This window comes from Drosophila mojavensis, unplaced genomic scaffold, assembly GCF_018153725.1.
Source record: "Drosophila mojavensis isolate 15081-1352.22 unplaced genomic scaffold, ASM1815372v1 contig_136, whole genome shotgun sequence".
NCBI lineage: Eukaryota > Metazoa > Arthropoda > Insecta > Diptera > Drosophilidae > Drosophila > Drosophila mojavensis.
In genome coordinates, this window is record NW_025318667.1 from 18,453,952 (window position 1) to 18,476,868 (window position 22,917).

General features: G+C 45.2%; 1 protein-coding gene across 1 annotated transcript; it reads left to right on the plus strand.

Moving 5' to 3' along the window:
• The first annotated feature begins 98 nt into the window (after positions 1-98).
• LOC6584170 lies at positions 99-9,575 on the plus strand. Its single transcript, XM_002009792.4, has 7 exons — positions 99-215; positions 2,486-2,547; positions 2,970-3,057; positions 3,122-6,000; positions 6,056-6,145; positions 6,215-6,425; positions 6,491-9,575. The coding sequence occupies exons 3-7, from the start codon at positions 2,982-2,984 to the stop codon at positions 8,953-8,955; spliced, it is 5,721 nt and encodes a 1,906-aa protein (XP_002009828.3). The 5' UTR covers positions 99-215; positions 2,486-2,547; positions 2,970-2,981; the 3' UTR covers positions 8,956-9,575.
• The last annotated feature ends 13,342 nt before the right edge of the window (positions 9,576-22,917 follow it).

Below are 22,917 nucleotides of genomic sequence, written 5' to 3' on the forward strand. Positions count from 1 at the left end.
ATATAATAATAATAAATAATATAATAAAATAATACAAAATAGTATAATAATAAAATATTAAATAAACAATAAAATATATATAAATATAATATACTAAAATTATAATTTAATATAAAAAATATATATATAAAAACAAAATATTCAAAAATAAAACATAAATAAATTGCAAGAACTGAAGGCAAAGGCCCCTGGCGCATAGCAGAAAAACTTGCCAGGTGAGTGCGCATAATCTTATAGAGAAATATACAACGCGATACTATATTATATCAATAAGCTAGCTTAACTATATAAGGCTGTAGGGAAAGTCGTCTTAGCTCGTTTACGTTAACTTCTTCTTTTTAATGGCCAAAGTTGTGGGCGTAAAGAGCGAAAACTTGCAGCAAATGAAGCGAAAGGTGGCAGACACGAAAAGGAGTTGAGCCGTTAAAATGATAAATGATGTGTGTGTAGTATAGATGTTAGCGCCTCCACACACACACACACACATACATACAGCAGTTGTTGCGACAGATGTTGTCATAAATAAAAAACAGCAAGCGGAAGACGCGCTCTTCCGTTAAGAACTAGGCAAGGAAGGCAACACATGTAAATAAACACACTCGCATTACAGCTCACTCCCACGCACACACACACACACACACACACACACACACGCATACACACTGATTTATATGCGTGTGTGGTGGGCGTGGAGTCTGTTCAGGCCACATTAATGTCAAATCAGGCGCATAAATTGCACAAAACGCTCAATTTATTAAACGAAGCATGCTTTTTTAGGGCATTGAGCGGTGGGGGGGGGTGGAGGGGGCGTGTCCACGGGGCGTATACGCGACAAGTGTATTTCGCTGGTTAATAAATGTCACAATCGGCCCACAGCCAGCTGAAATTGGGCATTGTGTATGCATTGGCTCATTGCATGCATATTTTAGGCAAACGCCTCAATCGACGCCTTCTTCAGCCCGAGACTCGGTGACGTTTGCTCTGCGCACGTCGAGTGGGCAATTGTTCAAATTCTGAATTGCCGATTGCCAAAGCTGCCAACTGCCAACTGACAATTGGCAATTGGCAATTGGCAATTGCTAGCGACGCAGCTATCAATCGATTCTACTCACGGGCCGCTTCGTTCAGTGAGCGAGCGAGCGAGTGAGTGAGTGAGATAGAGAGAGAGAGAGATACGGATTTGGGGGCAAGGGCTGCTTGCAAAAGCAATCAGAGCTCTGTGCTATAGAGATATTCCAGAGCAAAAAGGCTCATAAAAATTTTAAAACGTTTTGTGTGTGCTGCGTGTGTGGGCGTTTGGGCGTGCCTGTCCGTAAAGTCGACTACGCTAATACACAATGAATAGAGAGATTCAAGGAGATAGAGGAGTTTCCATTCCAAAAAGGCAATCTGATCGGATCATTATCTGTATAGTCTTGCATCGATCTACACATATTATAGTAATCATAATGCATGTTTTGTATATCATTTCTATCAGCTACAAATACGACTCTATAGAGCATAGCTATTCGCATATGCCTTCTATGTTGATTTCCTTGCCTTTTTCGCGCATTGTTTTGCAATTGCACTGACAACGCGTGTTGGGTTACCCTGCTATACATATTTATAAATGTGTGTGTGTGTGTGTGTGTGTGTGTGTGTGTGTGTGTGTGTGTGTGTGTGTAGGTGTCAAGGGTATTGTCCTTGCCCGGGCAATCTTTTTATCCTGCCATCCTCTAACCAGCTAGCCTGCCATTCGCCATCTCACGAACATGAGCGCTCGTTAAACGGATGAGTTAAAAGTCAAAAGCCCTAAAGGATTTTATTTGAATTGCGGTCTGTGCGCCAGTGTTCGACGTTTGCCCCGGTACCCCGGCATCTTCCACCCTCCCTCCCCGATGCGCGAGCAACACCTCGGCCTCTGCCTCGGCCCCTTCCCTGCCTCCCTCTCGGTGGCCGTGTTGTGTGTACCATGTTTTATTTAAAGTTTATCTCCGCTGCCTTTTTCCACTGCCTCAGCCACTTGCCGCTAATTTCGCGCCAAGTCTGCGGGAAAAAAATATGCGCAGCATAAAATGTGGAAAAATATTTTGGCGCAAGACAAAGGAAAAACGTGAAAAACAAAAAGGGTTTTCCCTTAGCCTGCTCGCTGTTGCTGTTGTGCAGCATTCGTCGGCACGTCGCATTTCAAAGCCGTGTTGAAAAATATTTGAAATAATTGCAAAAATGTTGCCGCTCCTGCGGATGAGAGATGATTTGCTGTGCGTCTTGCTGTGGAACAGCAGGCTTAGGCTGTTCGCCCTTCAATATGCCAGGCACGTTCGGGGTGCAGTTGAAAGCGTTTTAAACTGGAACAGACACGTCTCACATAACACAAAGCTAAGATATTTATAAGCAGACCAATCCAAGCAGTAGCAATCCCTTAGAATATGTTTACAAAACTATTGCTTAGCCTTGATAAAACACCAAACAAGCATAAATTCAAATATTTACTATATTTCCACAGCTTTGATTTTGAGATATTCTACTTGATTCGAAGGATTTTGCAGAACAATCTTAGCCAACGATGTAAGTATTTCCCATCAACACTCACAAATCAGCCTCATGATTTTGCAAAAATATCTATCAGGAGATAGGACTGAATTAAATTTAAACTGAAAAGCTTAGACAGAAAAGAGGTTTTGACTAACGGACGTTGAGACTAATGGAGGTTTAGACTAACGGGGGTTTACACCAACGGAGGTTTAATCTAATAGAAGTTTAGACTATCAGAGGCTTAGACCAACGGAGGCTTAGACTAATAAAGGTTTAGACTGACGACGGTTTAGACTAACGAAGGTCTCGACTAACGGAGGTTCAGACTAATGGAGTTTTACACCAACGGAGGCTTAGACTAATGGAAGTTTTGACTACCAGAGGCTGAAATTAACAAAACTTAGGACTGAAGTCTAATGCCAAACAAATGATAATTATAACATTTCATTTATAAGCATTTTAACATCATGACTGATCCTTCTGTTGGCTCATCGTCCCCGAATTGGGCAAGTCTTATCTCAAATGAGATCATACCCGCCTTTGGTAAGTGGCTTATTTATAATCATCTAAGCATTACCGAGCTATAACCAGCTTCTCCATTGAGCAGTAGGCGAGGTTCCGCAAAATACTGAGCAAGCTCCGGCTGGTACGGGTCCATCATCGGAGGCGACACGGGATCTACCGCTGCTGATGAACAGCTTGAATGGCCAAATGTCACCGTATGCGCCGGTTTTTCACCCCATGGGCTCGTACGCGTCGCATCTGTTGGCTCTAGAGCAAGCAGCTCAAATAAACCCGCAGACGCTACCACCGCCACCGCCACGTCCAATGGACCCGCATCTTGAAGAGTACTACGAGGGGGGCCAAGTGCAGGAGGTCTACGACTACGAGGATCCTGACGAAATGCAGGCACACATGTATCCAGGTGATTACGGCGATCCCGACATGAATGGCTGTACCGTGGACCTAACTATTCGGGTGGCACCGAGTCCTCGCCCTTTTCCACCCCCCAATCAGCGGGCGCTCGGCAACTGTCCCGAGCCGTCAAATCGGGAGTGTTGGCCGGACGTTGATCAGCAGAATGGGCAGCGGCTAATCCATCCTCAAATGCATATGTTAATGCCGCCCCACATGCAGGGCCAATTGCCTCCCCACATGCAGGACCAAATGCCACCCCACATGCAGGATCAAATGCCACCCTACATGCAGGGTCCGATGCCTCCACATATGCAGGGTCCAATGCCTCCCCATATGCAGGGTCCAATGCCTCCTCACATGCTGGGACCGATGCCTCCTCATATGCAGGGTCCGATGCCTCCCCATATGCAGGGTGCGATGCCCCCACATATGCGGGGTCAGATGCCTCCTCATATGCTGGGTCCGATGCCGGCTCATATGCAGGGTCAGATGCCTCCTCATATGCAGAGTCAGATGCCTCCTCATATGCGGGGTCAGATGCCCCCTCATATTCAAAGCCAAATGCCATTTCAACCGCATCCCCAGATGCTATTCCAATTACAGCAGTCGCCTCACAATCTTGAGTACTGGGGTGAAATGGAAGAGCAGATCGATGGAGAGCACGAGCAAATGCTCGGACCTAATATGGAGCAGCAAATGCCACCGATGCTGAACCAATGCCACCTGGAAGATCAAGCACAAGCGGAGAACCGTGAATATTGGCGTGAAATTGAACAGGACAATGTAGCAGCTGAGGGGCAACTGTACAGTCAACATCCAGAGTACCCCATGTCTGAAGTACCGCTTGAAATCCAAGGTCATATAACACCTGAGCATCTGCAATACTGGCGCGAAATGGAAGAACAGGAAAACGCTCAACAAATGCAGAACCATGGGATGTTGCTCAATGTTGATCAAGAGGACAATGAGATCGAGGGGCATGTGGTGTCGGAGCCGCCTCCACCCGAATATTGGATAGATAACGATCAGATTGTCGCAACTGTCGCTCCACACCAGCAGCAGGAGCAGCAGCATCATCAACGGCGTCGACAACTACGTCCAGAGGACATACAGGCATTGTCTCGCGAGATCTGGTGCGATGTGGAGACGAATAGCAATGTGAATGCACCGCTTTCCCAGACATCGCCGTTGCCGACTTCGTATGATTACTGGCTTGACATTGAGCAGTTGATCGCCTCATATGGACTGCATTCGCCACAGCCGCAGGAGCAGGGCGCATCAGCAGCCAATGTCTGGCAGGATGTGAAGGAGCCGCATGTCGCTGGCCAATGCTACTTGGAGGAGGCGGACCAACAAGTTCCCCAGTTGGACCAAGAGCCGGCACCGGTCTGGTGGCCCGCGGACGGACAGCATGCTGGAGGTGAGCCTCTGTTGCCGTGTCCAAGCGATTGGTTGCCCGAAGGAGTTCCGGGGGTGCTTGAGCCACTCGTGCAGGTGGAAAATGTGGATGAGCAAGGAATAGAGCATCAGCGACAGGCACCTGCGGTATGTGAATGGTGGCCCTCTGGGCATGCTATGCAGCAGCAGGAACAGCAGCAGCATGAGCTCATCGACAGGCGTTTGGAGAACGAACAGAACGCCATGGCTGAGCATCAGGGAACGGAGCACGTGCATTCAGTGCCAACAGACAGAGAATATTGGAATGATGTAAATCAGGGGGCTGCTAGCCTTGAGTCTCAAGCGCAAGCTGCCATGCAGCCACAGATTACAGATCCACCTAATGGCTGGTGGGTAGAGCCCGGGCAGCCTAAGAGAGCACAAGATGTACCAACCTATCATGATAATTGCCTCGAGAAGGAACAGCAGGTTTATGCGGAGTCCGAGCAGCAGCAGGAACTGCAGCAAGATTTTCAGCAGGAGCCACAGAAGCAGCAGCAACAACCATGTCTGCAACAGGAATATCAGAAGCAGCAGGAGCTAGAGCAAGAACAGCAGCCACAGGAATTTCAGAAGGAGTTGCAGGAGGAGCAGGAGTGTCAGGAGGAGAAAAAGTTGCCGCCAAAAAAATCGACAACACCACGCGACTGGTGGCAAGCCGCTGCTTTCACCCCGCAGGAACATTTGCAGTCACAGGCACAGCCGGTGCAGCCGGTACAGCCACGCAGCATTGATTCGCCCGTTGAATGGATGCCCTACTCCTATGGTGCACTGACCGTGTCCCAGACTGTATCAGAGGAAAAAGAGGATATGGCTCCGCCAAGTGCTGGGCCGAAGGCAGCGTGTACTGGATCGATAGCTCCGACTATCGGGAACAACGATAACAATACCAACGACAATTCCCAAGATGACTTTCCATCCTTCGAGGACTTCGCCCGCCAGGTGAGCGAATGCAGTCTATCCAGCTCGGAATATATTGCTACTTTGCGAAACCTTATGATACGCGCCCATAATCTGATGCTGCCCTTGCTGCGCGGCCGCTTCGCCAACATGACCCAGGTCCAGATGGCAGCCTATACCACGGCCATACTGGAGGTCACGCCGCTGCATCCAAGTCTGTTCCTTCCATCGGTAAGTAGATCTGGCCATTCCTTGCGAGCCGTCAATAAATTTCTATGATTATCAGACCGTCGCCCGTCCCTGGATGGGCAACGGAGGACTCTTGCCACCCAGCCATCCACATAGCTTGACGCCTCAGGATCTGGCACGCGTCAATGTGAGTATAAGCCGGGACTTCCATTAGCAATTCGTTGTATGTACTTGCCATTATTTTACTTGAACACAGCCTCGTCCCTTGCTGGTCGATGTGGGCACTCAGACAGAGTACCGTTGCTGGTGCATGCACATAAGCATGTTTCCGCCGCCGCCGCTGCCTGCGCCACCACCACAGCCGAGGACGCAAGGCAATCCCGCCCCACACTTTGTAGCGCCGAACGGACCGCGCATGATGGCGCCTTGTGGCACGGCGCCGATGAGTTTCTGGGGCAGACCCATGGGTAAGCGAGTCGGTTGGGTCGAATTGCTTCTTCCACTGATGACCTTGACTTGTCTGTGCTTTCAGTGCCTATGCATGCGAATCCCTACCCCCACGCCCAACAGGTGCCGCGTCCGCATGGCTCGCGCTACGGCTACCGCATCAATACCTACGGCGGTGTGCCCTGTCGCTTCAATAACGGCGGCAACAGCCGCTCGCGCCACATGAATCACATGCACAATTCGTCCACGCATCCGAACAGCCAGCAGAGCGAGGACAATGCCAGCACAGACAGGAGTTCCACTCGCGTCAAGGACCAGCCGTCGGCACAGCGTCACCAGCAGCGTCACCAGCAGCGCCACCAGCAGCGTCACCAGCAGCGCCACCAGCAGCGGCACCAGCAGCGGCACCAAAAGCAGCAGGAATCGGACGACACCGAGACACCGTCATCGTATCGCAGCCCACAAAACACATCAGTGCTACGTCTTAGCCCCAACAGCCACAACCGCGAGATGGCAATACAGCAGCAGGAACAGCAACAGCAACATGAGCAGCAGCGGCTGTTGTTAGAGCAGGAGCAGACCTCTACCACCACCGGCAGTCAGTCCAGCTCGCCTGTGCTGCGCTCGGAGCAGTACTCGCGCCGCTGCCTGCATAGTAGCTCCTCCAGCAGTCAGTCCAGCTCGCTGAGTCCCCGATCCTCCAGTCACAGCTCATCGGTCATTAGCAACAACGATAGCGAGGTGGACGACTTTGACGACAATGAGGTCGCGGGCGGAAGTGAGGGCGATAATGCTGGTAGCATCGATGGCGTTGTGGGAGTCCAGAGCATGAACAATAGCAACAGCAACAGCAACGAGCAGGCAATCAATCAAACATTGACAAACGCGGAAGCGGAAAGTGACGAACCAAATGTTGCGAGTTCGCAGAGTGGTGCAACCCCACAGGCTTCGCAGATCGGCGAGAATGAGTCCACGGAAGCACAGACACGCACTCGACTGAAGCCTGCAAACATATTTCTGCAGCCGACAGGGCCGGTAATGCCCAGCATGCCCATGATGCACTTTTTCATGAATGGACCCCAAGGCGATATGCCCCCGCTAATCTTCGATATGAACGACAGCTCAAGCCCGACTCCTAACTATGCGCAGTTTTTGCCGAACATCAATATGAACCTGAGTATGTTCAACAATACCTTGATCAACCCGATAAATGGTAATCCCATGAGTAACCCCATGAGTAACCCCATGGGTAATCCCATGGGTAATCCCATGGGTAATCCTATGGGTAATCCCATGGGTAATCCCATGGGTAATCCCATGGGTAATCCTATGGGTAGTCCCATGGGTAATCCCATGGGTAATCCCATGGGTAATCCCATGGGTAACCCTATGGGTAATCCCATGGGTAACCCTATGGGTAATCCCATGGGCAACCCCATGGGTAATCCCATGGGCAATCCCATGGGTAACCCCATGGGTAATCCGGTGGGTAACCCCATGGGTAACCCCATGGGTAATCCCATGGGTAACCCCATGGGTAATCCCATGGGTAACCCCATGGGTAATCCCATGGGTAACCCCATGGGTAACCCCATGGGTAATCCCATGGGTAATCCCATGGGTAACCCCATGGGTAACCCCATGGGTAATCCCATGGGTAACCCTATGAGTAATTCCATGGGTAATCCCATGGGTAATCATCCAATGGGTCCTCCAATGGGTCCTCCAATGGGTCCTCCAATGGGTCCTCCAATGGGTCCTCCAATGGGTCCCTCAATGGGTCCTCCAATGTGTCCTCCAATGGTTCCTCCAATGGTTCCTCCAATGTGTCCTCCAATGGGTCCTCCAATGGCTCCTCCAATGGGTCCTCCAATGGCTCCTCCAATGGGTCCCCCAATGGGTCATCCAATTGGCAACACAAGGGGCAACCCAATGGGCGGCCCAATGGGCAACCCAATAGGAAACACAATGGGCAACCCGATGGTAAATCAGATGGCAATGGGTAACACTATGAGCAACCGAATGGGCAACCCGATGGTAAATCAGATGACCAATGCAATGGGTAATCCCATGGCCAATCCCATGAACAATCCAATGGCGATGGGCAATCCGATGTCCAACATGCATGCCATGCCGCCCGACATGATGGGCAACTACTGTCCAATGGGGCGTGACGTGGGCATGATGAATCCGGCTATGATATTACCCTATGGCCCCCATAAGAATCCACACGAGCCCTTCCACCCCATGGAGATGCAGGATGCCATGAATATGAGCATGCAGATGAACATGGGCATGAATGAGAACTACAATGGACCCTTAACGGGTATTCCGTTTGATGATTGCAATCCGATGCTCCATCCCAATGTCTACATGGCCAACGATTTGATGGGCACGCCACCGAACGATGGCAACATGAATGAGTGCCTTAATGAGACCTACAACTCTGTTGATCATCGCAAGGAGACTAACATCCATCACGATGTAGCAGCTGGCGAATGTGAATCAATCAACAAGCTCGCCGCTGGCGGAAAATCAAAACTAAATTAGATTTACATTTGCTTACACACACACACACATACACACGAGCAGACACGTCAGCACGGATTCTACTCGACATACATTCAACATTTATTAATTAGCGATCCATGGAAATCGGCAAGGCAAACACGTTTCGATGCGACCGATTTTATTCATATTACTTTCCGCATATATATATAAATATGTATATATAACACAGACACAGAGTATACATATTATATATATATATCATGGTCATGTATATGGACATATATCTGTCGCGTGTCTAAATCGATGTCAAACTAATCGTTACAACACATTGAGATCGATACTTCACGCGATAGCACACTAACACCTCTCCATTTGTAACAGTTAACACTCATACACTCACACGCTCCGCTTGTAAACACTTTTACATACTTTTCGACGAATCACACACTCATCTGGTACTCACAGACATCGGTCATTGGAATGAATTGAATTGAATATGAATGATCATAGAAGCAGTCGTAACTATTGCTTAACACATTTATAATATTTGTAACCTATTCACTAATACACTCCGTGCACACAAACTCACACACACACATACACACAGCGCAGCAATTCGCATACGCGCATTAGAAGCAATTAAAGCATATGCAGCTTGATCGCATTTGTCTTTTATTTTATGGCTAAGCAGCGAGGAGATATAAGCTCAGCGACAGCAGCAGCAATAGTAGCAGGAATAGTAGCAGCAGCAGCAGTAGCAGCAATATCAGCAGCAGCAGTAGTAGCAACAATAGCAGTAGCAGCAGCAATAGCAGCAGAAATAGTAGCAGCAACAGCAGCAGCAATAGCAGCAGCAATAGTAGTAGCAGTAGCAGCAGTAGCAACAGCAACAACAGCAGCAATAGTAGCAGCAGTAATATCTGCAGTAACAACAGCAACAGCAGCAGCAATAGTAGCAACAATAGCAGTAGCAGCAGCAGCAATAACAGCAGCAATAGCAACAGAAATAGTAGCAGCAACAGCAGCAGCAATAGTAGTAGCAGTAGCAGCAGTAGCAACAGCAACAACAGCAGCAATAGTAGCAGCAGTAATATCTGCAGTAGCAACAGCAACAGCAGCAGCAATATTAGCAGCAACAGCAGCAGCAATAGCAGCAGAAATAGTAGTAGCAGTAGCAACAGCAACAACAGTAGCAATAGTAGCAGCAGTAATATCTGCAGTAGCAACAGCAACAGCAACAGCAGCAGCAACAGCAGCAGCAATAGCAGCAACAATAGCAGCAGCAGCAGCAACAGCAATAGTAGCAGCAGTAGCACCAGTAGCAAGAGCAACAACAGCAGCAGCAGTAGCAACAGCAGCAGCAGCAGCAGCAGCAGCATCAGCAACAACAGTCACCCTCGCACACAGCCCTTGTTTATAGGGTATACTTTCTGTATATATCATTTCATATTCATATAACGATGTGTAAATTTCAAATCGCTGCATTAAGTTTGCATTTTCAACATTTTACGTGTAGCGAAAAGCGTGAAACCAAAACCCCGGCCAATTGCGCCCACAAAGCTGAGCTACATCAAAAAAGGCGGCCTGAGTGGAGGGTTGAGGGAGCGGGGCTTGGGGATGGTGCCGTGCTGAACCCCTTGTGAACCCTTTGAACTCGCTGCGTGTGCAAGTTGTTGCTGCTGCCTTCGCTGCTGTTGCTGTTGCTGTTGCAAATGCGAAGTTAAACGCCTTCAAGCTGAAATAATCGGGCTAATCTTTTACGCTGCTTGCATTTTAAAGCGCTACTCACTTTTTGTTTTTTCTTATTTCTTGTTTTTTTTTTCATTGCTTCTAGCCGGGCTTTACTTGACTCCACTCGGCGGGGGCTGGTGGACAGGGGAGAAGGGCTAGGGTTTAGTCAGTCTGCATTTTGCATGCATGCTTGCGCTTTGCTACCTCTGTCTCTACCCTCCTGCCTCTCTCACTCTTTCGCTCTACCCTCCCCCCCTTCTTTCTCTCTCTCTCTAGCCACATGTGTGCTCTGGTTTTTTCTTCAAATTGTAATTAAATGCGTCGCGCAAAGACAAATAAAAAAACCAAATAAAAAGCATTTACAGGTAAACAATTTAAAAGCAAATAAAAATGTGCATTTTAATCAGTTCCATATTAAATAGCAACATTTTTTCTTATTGTATTTGAATTCAGCTATAGTTCGACTTGAATATGAAAACCAATATAAGTATGTAGGAAAATAGTAATGTTTGTAATATGGTATATAAAATAAATAAAAGGGAGAAATAAGATATAGAAAAAAACCTACAGGAAGTATAGATAGAAAGAATGAGAGAGAGAGAGAGAGATGGAGATGAAACCATAGAGTAGGAGTGATACTATGCATGTATTCCTATTTATAATTTAGTTAATATCAATATTAGTCTCAATTCCACTTATTGGCGTTTCACTGTACAGCTTGTATTTTAACATTAACTTGATCCTTTTTCATTACTTTTTTATATGTATATACTATATTCATTGGAATCTATAGTTTGACCAGAAAATTAACGCCTGCATGACCGCACTGCATGAATGCAACCGCATTGCTACATTTTTAATCTACAATTAACCGCAACTGTTTGGTCCTCTGGCAGCAGCGGTGGATGGATGGGATTGGGATTGGGATTGAGCTCGAATTTGGGGTCGACAGACCCGGGTCCAATATCAATATTGATTCTATTAATTATAAAAACATTAAGTGCCAGCCAACAAATGTAATTAAACGCATTAAACAATTGCAATGTGCGAGAAATGGCGTTCAAATGCAGCTCGGCCAGGCGGTATCCACACTGCAGTCCTGGTTCTGGCTGCTCTGCTCGTGGTTCGAGTTCAGGTCCAGGTCCAGGTCCGGGCTCGGGTTCAGGTTCAGGCTCAGGCCACCCTGCTGATGCGCGGCGATAAGCACGTTTTCAATTCACATTCGCAGGTGGACGCCAGCTACTGCTGCTGTTGTTGGTGGCCTGAGTGGGGAGGGGGCGTGGCCGGTTGCTGGGATTTGTGGCGCACGGCTGGCCGGCTGACCAGCTGGCCGGCTGGGATTGTCGCACATTAATGACGAAATTATTGTTTCAATTGCTTTCAACTGTTGTCAATGCAAATTTTATGCAAATATTTTTCGGTGCCATCGGACTCTTAAATGCCATTATGGCCAATAAGTCAATAATTATTGCCATGGCATGGTGTGTTGTTGTAGTTGTTGTTGTTGCCACGTTTTGTTGCAGCTATTATGGGCCTGAGCCTCTGCCCCGGCCCCTGCCTCATTCAATATGGCCAATTCCCCGAATAGGCGTTAATTACTTTTATCTGCGCATTGTCACACTACAATAACAATTACAGCAACAACAACAATAACAACAATTGCTGATTGTATTTGCCAACATTTGCTCAAATTCGTTTATTAATTATTATTTATGCACTTTTGTTTACTTTGTTTGGCCGCATAAATCAATGGCTCAATTGTTGTATTTAAAATAATTAGAAATATTTTTTCTTTGATTTTTTAACAATAAAATATTTTGTTATTAAAGAGGGATTAGCATATATACTATATACATATCAGCTGCAATGTTAACTAATTCATAGTAATTTTTAGTAACTTTAAACAAAATACATAAAGTAGCTGTAATTCAACGAGTTTAATCCACATAGCCTTCATCATTTATCTACATATTTGACTCTGAATAAGAGAGTACAAACTTGAAGGAGAATACGAATATTCTGGCAATTACTGTTATTACTAAAGCTGGACCATTCTGTTATTTCTTTACTCGCGAGATCAAAAGAACAAAATAATAATCGTTCGTTCTCGCTCTGAGCAAGAACTCTTCGGTTCTTTTCGTTCCTTTATTTCAGTTCATATTGAGCTGCTCGTGTCACGCTCTTTTAGCGAACATCGTTTAGGGAGGAGCGGATACGATTGGTATTCGCACAGGGAGAGCCAGTAAGTGAGCAATTACTCACACAGAAGTCAATGCAGACGGACCTTACATTCTCACAAACACACACACATCATGGTCGGGGATATTTACTTTATTTCATAAGAACTAAAATTGTGAGGAGAGCTAGCTAACTTAGGGGGAAATTATCAACAAAAAAAAAAAAAAAAAAAAACAAACTGGAAATTAATTTAACTATATTCCGAGAGAATTACTTGTATTTTATATACGAAAAGACGAAAGTAATGACTTCATTAAAACCATAAAAGTAAGTTTAGGTAAATATTATAAATATTAAAATTATAAGCTTACACCTCCAACAACTTTAATAGAATTTTTAGCATGGGATATTTTACTACATATATCCCAGCTATTTACATAGTTTGGGCTTTGGGGCATACAAACTGGTTTTCTGGCTTGGCGAAATGTGAGCAAACGTAATTTATATGGCCAATTGGGCAGGAGACGCCAAGGAACTAAATGGCTGGACTTTTCGCAGTAGCTGTTGCTGCTGCTGCTACCGCTGCTCCTGCTGCCGCTGCTGCTGCTCCTGCTACTGCTGCTGCTGTTGTTGTTGCCACACTCTGTCTACGGTCCAGCTGTGGGTCGTATAATATAATTAATACTATGAATTACTTGAGCTTCGCACTAAGCCAAGCTGAGCGCCACACACAAACCCCCCATGCGGGAGCTGGCCTCAAATGGAGGCAGTGAGAGGGTCGGCTCGCTTGGCTAACAATATTTGTTGTTGTTGCTGTTGTTGTTGCTGTTGTTGTTGGGTGTATTCCAACACGTTGCTGCTTGGTCAGCCACATGCACTTAATTGCTTTATGAGGCGGTCAGTCGCTTGTTATGGACTTCAATTTGATTTCGCGCAAGTGCCGGAGCAGCAAGTGTGTTTGTGTATGTGTGTGTGCTGTGTGTGGCGGCTAAATGAGACATTGGGGATCAATTATTTTGTCGGCTCATTGCCGCAGGCCAGAGACAAAGGCCGTTGAACCAAGCCAACCCCAACCACTCGATCAATGCAGATTTTTCAGCTGATGCCAAAGTTTTTTAATCATGCTGATGGTACGATAATGATAATGATGATGATGATGATGATGATGATGCTGATGCGAGAGACACGTACCAAGTGCGCAAATATTTTATGCCAGTTTACTGCACTTTTTCACCAAGGTGCGAAAACGCAAGCCAAAAGAACATAAATTGAGCGAACTACAAAGCCAATGTAAAGGATTGCCCAACTGCAGGATACTTTGTATATGTGACCTTGAGCTCTATAATAATATATCAATATTTTGTAGATTTCTTGTTTCGAATTAGGTATCTTAGCAACAAAATTGATGATGACAAAGCAAACCTTGTAATATGCTATATACATGATATAGATGCTATGTGTCTGAGGAAAGAAATCCTATTATTATATTTTAGTTTTATATCTGTTCATACTGACTATGATTTTCTTTACTATGCGGATAAACTGTTTTAATTAGAGAGAAAATATTTTAAAAAGCTTATCTGAAAATCTATCTGGGAATATATTTCTCATCTTTAAAGAACTTGATGCTTTAGAACTTCTAGCCTAAAAACTCAATTCGCATTTTGCTGTACGAGCCAATACTCCTTTAATAGATCCATCTCAGGTTTAGGAATCGTATCTATCTTCACTTCAAATTGACGAACTCAGAAAGCGAGGCTCATCTAATCGAGTTTATGTCATTATTAATATCAATAGCTTCAGCTATGCTGCCCAGCCAATATACCCCTTTGCTTATAGAAGCCACTGTATTTGAAGGAAAAAGTAGCCAAGTAGCAAAAAAAAAGAAAATCGAAAACTTTTCAGTCGCGTTCCAAGTGCAACTTCCAATTGCAGTTCAAGTTGTAATGGCTTTTTGTTTGCCACTTCAGAGCAGCAGCAGCAGCAGCAGCCGTTGCTCTACCTGAGCTGCGCACCTGTGGAAGGGGAGTTTGCCGTTAGGGCTGCCATGACAATGTGTTTATCATTTTTTTTCGCTTGAAATGAAACTATTTCTGTCATTGTTAGAGGCATGTGACCGTTAGATGATATGTGGAATGTTCTTAAAAAGTGGGAGTGGCCGGGGGCGACAAGTGCAAGCGCTTAGGAGCCATGGCAATAGATTGAAAGTCTTTGCGGGGCCAACTGACCAGTGTCCAGGACAACGTTAGAAGCACGATTCTATGGATATTAAAATTTGTGTGCACATCATTTGATTTGATTTGATGTAATCATGCGTCTTTTTTTCATATATACATATATATTCATATATATATAGAATATCTCCATGGTAAATGGCTAAAAGAAATTGGCCTTAAAGTGCGAAAAGTGCCTCAAGGCAATGGCTGTGCGTGTGGGTATGTGTGTGTGTGTGCTAAGGTTGGCAGGCGTCACAGACAATTATGAACTGTATGTGGTACATGGCATTTCCATTTCGGCACTTAAGTCAGCCAAAGTCAATTATAATCAACGCTCAGACCCCACCCCACTCCACCCCTTTCCCATGCGAGCGACTGAGACAATTGCCGAAGCGTGTTGCTGCGCGTCTTTTTGGCAGCTGCCGTCACGCAAAAAGGATTAAAAAGCATTCACATGCACATATCCTCACACACACACACACACGCACACGCATCGAGCATCTGTGTTAACTTATGCAAAAGTGTTTTAAGACTTTGGCTGATTGGCAGCCATGGAAGACAGCGGCTGGGCCTCTATACAAAGTTGCTTTGCATATGAAAGATTAGGGAAATTCTGGCCGACGGCAATACGAAAAAGGTAAACTTAGCTTGCACACACACACACTCACACACACATATGTTGTTATAAATGATCAGATATGCTAGATTGTAGCTCTAAATATATGTATGTATGTATGCATATGTAACTATGTATGTACTTGAGCTAGCCAAAGGCTATAAATACGTAAGAGCTATATAAAGAATGGGATTGGAAAATATATAATGCTGATTGGAATATACGAAATCGATAAGAATTCATGAAACTTGACTATAAGGGCATACATATATAGTCTAAGGCAAAGTCAGGAATTAGAAATTAAGAAAATCTCAATGACTAAATTACAATAAATAAACATCACACAAAATTCGTTGATCTATCGGTAAAATTGGTATCGATAGTGCAAGCGATAGTTTTAACAGCTCTAGTATACAATTCCACCATTACTAACTACAGTAATGCCCAAGTATAACGATATTCAAGTCAAACTTAATCTCGCTGCACTCATTAAGTATTTGTCGTGCCACAAATTACAATTCGAACTACTCTTTGGCAGAGTATTCCAGGCAGCCATTGTCCGACTAAAGGCGAGCATTACCCTATATACATACATACATACATACATACATACATATGTAAATACGTAAGTGTAGCATATGAAATGGTGTGCGTGCATTTTGCTGCTCTGTGGGCAAACAATTTGCAGTCTCAATTACAATGGGCAGGCGAAAAAGGGGCAGCCGCAGCCGCAGCCGGAGAATACCGAGTGGCCACAAAACTTAATTGCTTTACTCTGGTGCCCAAAAAACAACTCTCGGATTCTTAATGCTACTCTGCATCGGGAGTTGGAGCAGCTTCGGCTCTGCCGTTCTCTTATCGCGGCGAGACCCCAAAAAACCGTCAACATCGTCAACGGGCGTCGAGTTGCAACTGTTTCTGCCTCTGCCTCTGCTGCTGCCTCTGCCGCTGCCGCTGCTGCCTCTGCTGCTGCTTCTGCTTCTGTTTTTGTTTCTGCAACGCAAATTATATGCAAACGAGCTTAATATCCGGCCAAACAGACGCACACTCAGTCACAGCCGGAGCGAGTGGCCGCTCTAGTCTCTGACCCGCTCCACTGTCGCTGGCAGCCACTCATAACTCTTGCCGGGATTCAGCATTTATGGCACCACACAGCACAGCCTCTGCCTCGCACCATACGTGACTCAAGCTGAAGTCGTAGAAGTCGCAGAAGTCGAGTCTGCGATAGAGCTGAGTTCCAGGTTTCACTAAAGAACTTCGCATCATCATACTTTACTTATTATATATAATATTTTTTTTTTTTTTTTTTTTTTTTTTTAGCGTCAGCCTAACTTATATGCATTAGCAGCAATTTTTGAGTCTATTTGAAGATGGAACTTTTTTTTATGTTTGTCTAATTCATAGTTAGCTATTAATACAGTAGAATCTCGATGATTCGAAGTGGTAAGGGATTCAGTTTTTTTTTTTTTTTTTTTTTTTTTTTTGTTTGATTTACACAAAAATTAAAACCATCGAGAATTATTAAGAATTATATTCAAGGATATATATATATACAAATATATACATTTTTTTAATTTTTTTTTTTATTTTATTATTTTTTTTTTAATTTTTTTTATTATTAAATATTGAGTCTACGCCATTCAAATTTGATATTAAATTGTAGCTCAATGCATTTTACAAGTTGAGTTAGACGCTTTCCAGCTTCAGTCTCAATTATCATACGAGAACATACCTGTAGAGTATACCATGGGTAGTATACCCTGTAAAAAGAAGACGCCTTGAAGTATTAGTTAAATGAATTAAATAGATTATATATAATTTATATAGATTTTAACTTTTTCGACTATTGAGAGAACTTTTAACTAACAAAGACTTAATAGTACATACATATAACAAGCTCTGTATTGTATTCTATAACATAAATAGAGTATTCGGTAGTCGTGCTCATCTCATAGGGAATTTCGCTATCATTGGGCATTTAGCATTTCATTTCAAGTTTGTCCACAAATAACTCAACTGCCGCACAATTTTTGGCATTCAGCTCGCTCCTCTGGTTGTGTGTGCGTGTCTCTCTCTCTCTCTCTGTGTGTGTGTGTGTGTGTGTGGCAAACCGCCGCCTGATAATTTCTCTGCACTCGACTGATAACAACATTTAATTTAATGCCCGAGGTCAGCAATATTCCATTTATTATTGGATTAAATTCGGCAGCAAAGTTTTTGCCCCGGCAGCATATGGGAAGAGAGGGAGGGGCGGGGGCATGGGGCTGGTGCTGTTGCTGGTGCTGGTGCGAGTCTCGTCTCCACTATCTGGAGCTGGGATAAGCGGCGGCTGTCCTTTGTCCGGCATATAAATTGTGTGCATGGCTTTTTTACAACTTGTTGTTGCCGTTGCATGCATACATACATACATGCATGCATACATTTATGTGGCACGCCCACCAGCGGGGGCGGCGCACTTGTCGTCGTTGTCGTAAACGACGCCGTCGCAGCCACGTCCTGGCTGCTGTTGCCAGTGCCCGCCGTCCACTGTCCACTGTCCGCTGTCCGTTAGCCTTTCCCGCTCCTGCGACTAGACGACAGGAAATGTATTTCACATTTTTTATGTGTCGCTTTTTTCTGCGTGCCCCATGAAATTTGCATGAGTCGCAGCGGGCAAGGATCTGGCCAGGACGCTGCTGCAGCCTGCATGCCACATAAACGACGGCCACTGGCAGAGGTATCGGCGTGGCTGGGGGCGTGGGCGTGGGGTCTGACAAAATGCCCATAAGGGATTAGCTGCAAATCGCAGCCACGTTTCAGAAAAAACTTTTTCCTTGTTTTGTTTCCTTTTCGTTGCTTGTTATTGTTGTTGCTGTTGCGGCTGCTGTCACCGTTTCGTCCTGTTGGCATTTGTTGCAAAACTCATTTAAGCCAAGTTATGCGCAGTATGTAAATTGTAAACTGATGTATGTGTGCTGTTGTTGTTGATTTTTTTAAATGAAACTTAATTGTTTTAGATGCAAAGTCATCATCATCATCATCATCATCTTCGTCAAGTGTGGGCGAGGCAAGAGTAACAGTCAAAACAAACAAATGCGGCGGAAGGAAGTATCTCACTCGAATCTCAGTCAGCCATGAAGCCCACAGAGAGAGAGAGGGAGAGAGAGAGAGCGAAACACACACACACATGAAATGAATTTATGCATGAAATTGTCGACGCCCGCGTCCTGTGCTCGGGATGCCTGTGGCCTATCGAAAGGAAATTGAAACAAAACCTCATTGGCAATACACACAGACACACTCATAGTCACACACACACACACATACACTCCCATATAGTGGCACACTTGATGCAGTCAGACAGGCGCACAATTTCAGCTTCCGTGCAACAAACATTTTCGCCAGCTGATAACGAGTCCCGTGTCCCGTGTCCTGCGTCCCGTGTCCTGCGTCCCGTCTCCTGCGCCCCGTGTCCGTGTCCTGCTGTTGTCTGCGCTAATATCTCGCATGCGGGTGCCACAATTGTGTCTGAACCCAAACTGCCTTTCGCTCTGTTTACAACTCAATCAACAGCAACTACAAGCAACTATTTGCTGATGCGACTCCATCGAACTCGAAGACTCGCAACGGCTTGGACATGTCCCGAGTCTAACTAAATACTCTCTGCCACATTTGTTCCTCGGGATTGCTTGCCCTCAGTTAGCCCTCAGGTGATTGTTGCCTACTTTTGGGCGGGTCTTTCATCTTAAATTATGGAAATAATAAAAACAAATTGGCTAAAGTTTGTTTGCAAATTCCTGAAAGTGCAACGACAGGCCGACAGCTAGATGAATGCACTTTAATCAAGTTATTTGCGGGCCGAGGCGGGGTGGTCAGTCGACTGTCGGTCGGCTGTGGCAGCTGGCAAACTTGTGCAACAAATTAGTTACAGTTAACTGGGCTCGAACGCTCTGAGCGGCCGAGAGAGCCAAAGAGCCAAAGAGCCAAAACAAACACCCGCACAACCCGAGTCCATTCAAGCAAATCGCATTAAAGCTCATTTGTTTTGTCAGCTGCACACATACACGCACACACGCATACAGACATACATTGATATAAAACCTGCAACTGGCGGTTGTGGCAAGAAGCAGCAGTAGCAGCAGCAGCAGCAGCAGCCGCAACAGCAGACAAAAGGCAAGAAACCAAATCGAAACTTTGAAAGATGCGACTTCAGTTTGAAACTTCTTGAATTTGAAATTTTAGATGCTCTTCGCTGAGATTTCATAGATTTAAATGGGGGTGATTTTTATAGATGATATTTTTTTTAATGTTTTGTGTTTTCCTATTTAAAATAATTTCTAGTTGATATTTCTTTGAATACTACAGAGTAGTAAACTACCATTTCTATTTCAGATTTTATGTTCAGCTCTCTTCAATGTTAGACTTCTGCTCTTTCAAATTGCGTTATATATACATATGTACTAATATTTATGTCTATCTATGCTTGAATATTTCTCATATCAATGTCTAATCCTTACGAAATTTTTTTGCTACCTTAAGCTTCTTTGATATTTTCTATTTGCTATCTCTGGTATTCTAGTCATTTCAGGTTTCAGTAATACTAAATACGGATTGGCCTCTATGTTTGGCATTCTATATAGCTCATACTCTATGGACTCCGTATAATCTATGTATATACTCCACATTAAAAGAACGTTCTGGTTTTTCAATATTTGATATACGGATATACGGATATACTATAATCGGAATCGTTATAACCGGATATTCTACTGTAATTCATTTAGATTTTAATACTGGAACTTGAGATTTTCATTTTAAAAAACAATTTTTTTTCTATAAATTTAATGTATATTCCATTTTATTGAGTGTTGAGCAATGTCTCTATATATATATATAGAGAAATATTAAATATATTCGATTTTCTATTTACAATCGCTAAACATTCCTCCCGATTCAACTGAATTAGCTAAGACGCCAAAATGTTTGAGAAATAGTCGCATTCATGTTTCTCAGAAATATTTAATTTAAGATTAATCTATATATCACGAAAAAATACCAATCGATACAATTGATAAATACCACATACTTGAGGTACTTTATAAACTCTACATAAACTTCGTATATACTGCCTCAACTAGGCCATATGCCCGGTTATATTCTTACTTTTGGCTATTTCTAGTCCTATGCTCGGTTCTACAAACCTCTTTTGGCTTCGCCATTTCTGGCTCTGTCCAATACCAGGTGTTTCAGCCAAACTTTTGTTTGGGCGCACATATACATACATACGTATTATATATTTGGCTGGCAAGTATTTGCCGTACGTGGTCGACTGATAAAATCGCATACACAAAACAGCCAACGCACACACTCACACAGTAACACGCACACACGCACACACACATTCGCACCACCCGTTTCAGGAAATCTTTGCAGCTTCTTTGGGCCAAAAAGTTTTCTTAACAAAAGTCTCAAATTTGTTCCAATGCAAAACTGTCGCTTGGCTGGGCGCTTATCAACAATTGGCCAAGTGGAAGGCCCGGGAATAGTTTTAAGCTGCTTAACAGCTTCTTAGCATGCAGCTGCCACACCCCCACACCCGCACACTGGCCTCACCCGCCCCGATTTGGCAACTTGATTTAGTGCTCTCTGACCTGAGTTTAAATATAAACAGCGGCGTCTCCAGTTACCCCGTTCGAGGGCCACAAAAGTTTGCGCGTCCCGAGTAAAGACATAAATGGGATTATGATCTTATCACGTCCAAGGAGCAGCAGCCCGAAGTAGTAGCAGCAGCCGGAGCAGAAGCAGGAGTTGGAGCAGCAGCAGGAGCAGGAGCTGGACAGCCAGACATATTGGTACATTATAATAACACCTTCTGCTGCCGCTGCTGCCGCTGCTGCTGCTGCTGCTGCTGCTGCTGTTGGTTAGACAAACAAGTTTGCGGCGCAGCTTTGTCAAAGATTTATTTCTTGAGGTTAAGCGCCGGCTGCTGGCCAGGCACAGGCACAGGCGCAGGACACTGGCACAGGACACAGGCCCAGTTGCCGGCACAGCATTTGCCTCATAGTTTTCGGCAACAACTCAATATGGAAAATTCCAAGTGCGAGTCTATTTGCCAAGATGCTTGGAAACTTTTACTCGAGAGCAGGCGCTGAAGCTGGGACTGTAGCTGGAGCTGGGGCTGGGGTTGGCAATCTTTAATTAAGAGCGGATTAGTTGGACATGGGTTCGATTGGCAGACGCAACCAGCCAGCCAGGCTGCCTCTCGGCCTGCCTCTTCTCCTGCCCGTCTTTGTCTCCGCTGCTTGTTCAATCTTTGCTCTTTTTTGGCTTTGCTCTGATTTGCATCTGCGGTTGAGCAACCCCACCAGCCATGAGCCAGGAGCCAGGAGCCATGAGCCATGAGCCATGAGCCAGCGCCAGCCAGCAGCTGGCTTCATTAGTTTCTGGCTCAGCATCCCTGGATCTCCCCATGTCGCTGGCACTTTTAACGGCATCTTGTGGCAGACTTTTTGAGTGCCCCATTAAAATTTAATGCGTGCAAGAGATCAGCAGGCAGGCAGGCAGGCAGGCAGGCAGGCAGGCAGGCAGGCAGGCAGGCAGCATCGAGTCTAGTTTCGCTCTTTAGATTAGCTGTCAAAAGTTGTTCAATTTAATTTCACGCCAGCCCGTAGCTCAGGCGCCATCTTAATGTTCGTGTTGCCAATTTTTTATAATACGCACCCCACGCTCTATCCTTCCCTTCTCTATCTATCTCTCTCACTCTCTCTTTCTTTCTCCCATCTATCTTTTGACTTTTTAATGGCTTTGGGAAATTGCACGGCCCGTTTACGCGCTCGTTAGACAAGCTCGGAATGTGCCCGAGTTCGCCGCATTTCAACATCTCAACATCATTATGGTTATTGATAAGGCCACGCCCCCACCCAGCCCAGCCACCTTCCGGCAGCAGCTGCTCTGCCTTCGTTCGCTTGAGCTCGACCTCGACTGGCATCTGCTGGCTCAATTTACCACTTGATGAGCTGAGTCGGCTAGCCCAGGCAGTTATACTCGTAGTTGGATATTACCTGTCTGCTTAATTAGCTCAGCTATTCAAGAATGCTCAATTAATGCTATAAATATGAGGCTGCCAATGTCAAATGGGAGGCTAGACGAAGGCTAGACTTTGCTCCTGCTGTGGGCAACGTTGCGAGTCCTTTCGACCGAGCTCTTGGTCTGCCCATGCCTATATCCATACGTTCTTCGACTCATCTATCATATCTTAAATCCTTTCGAGCCCATCTCAGC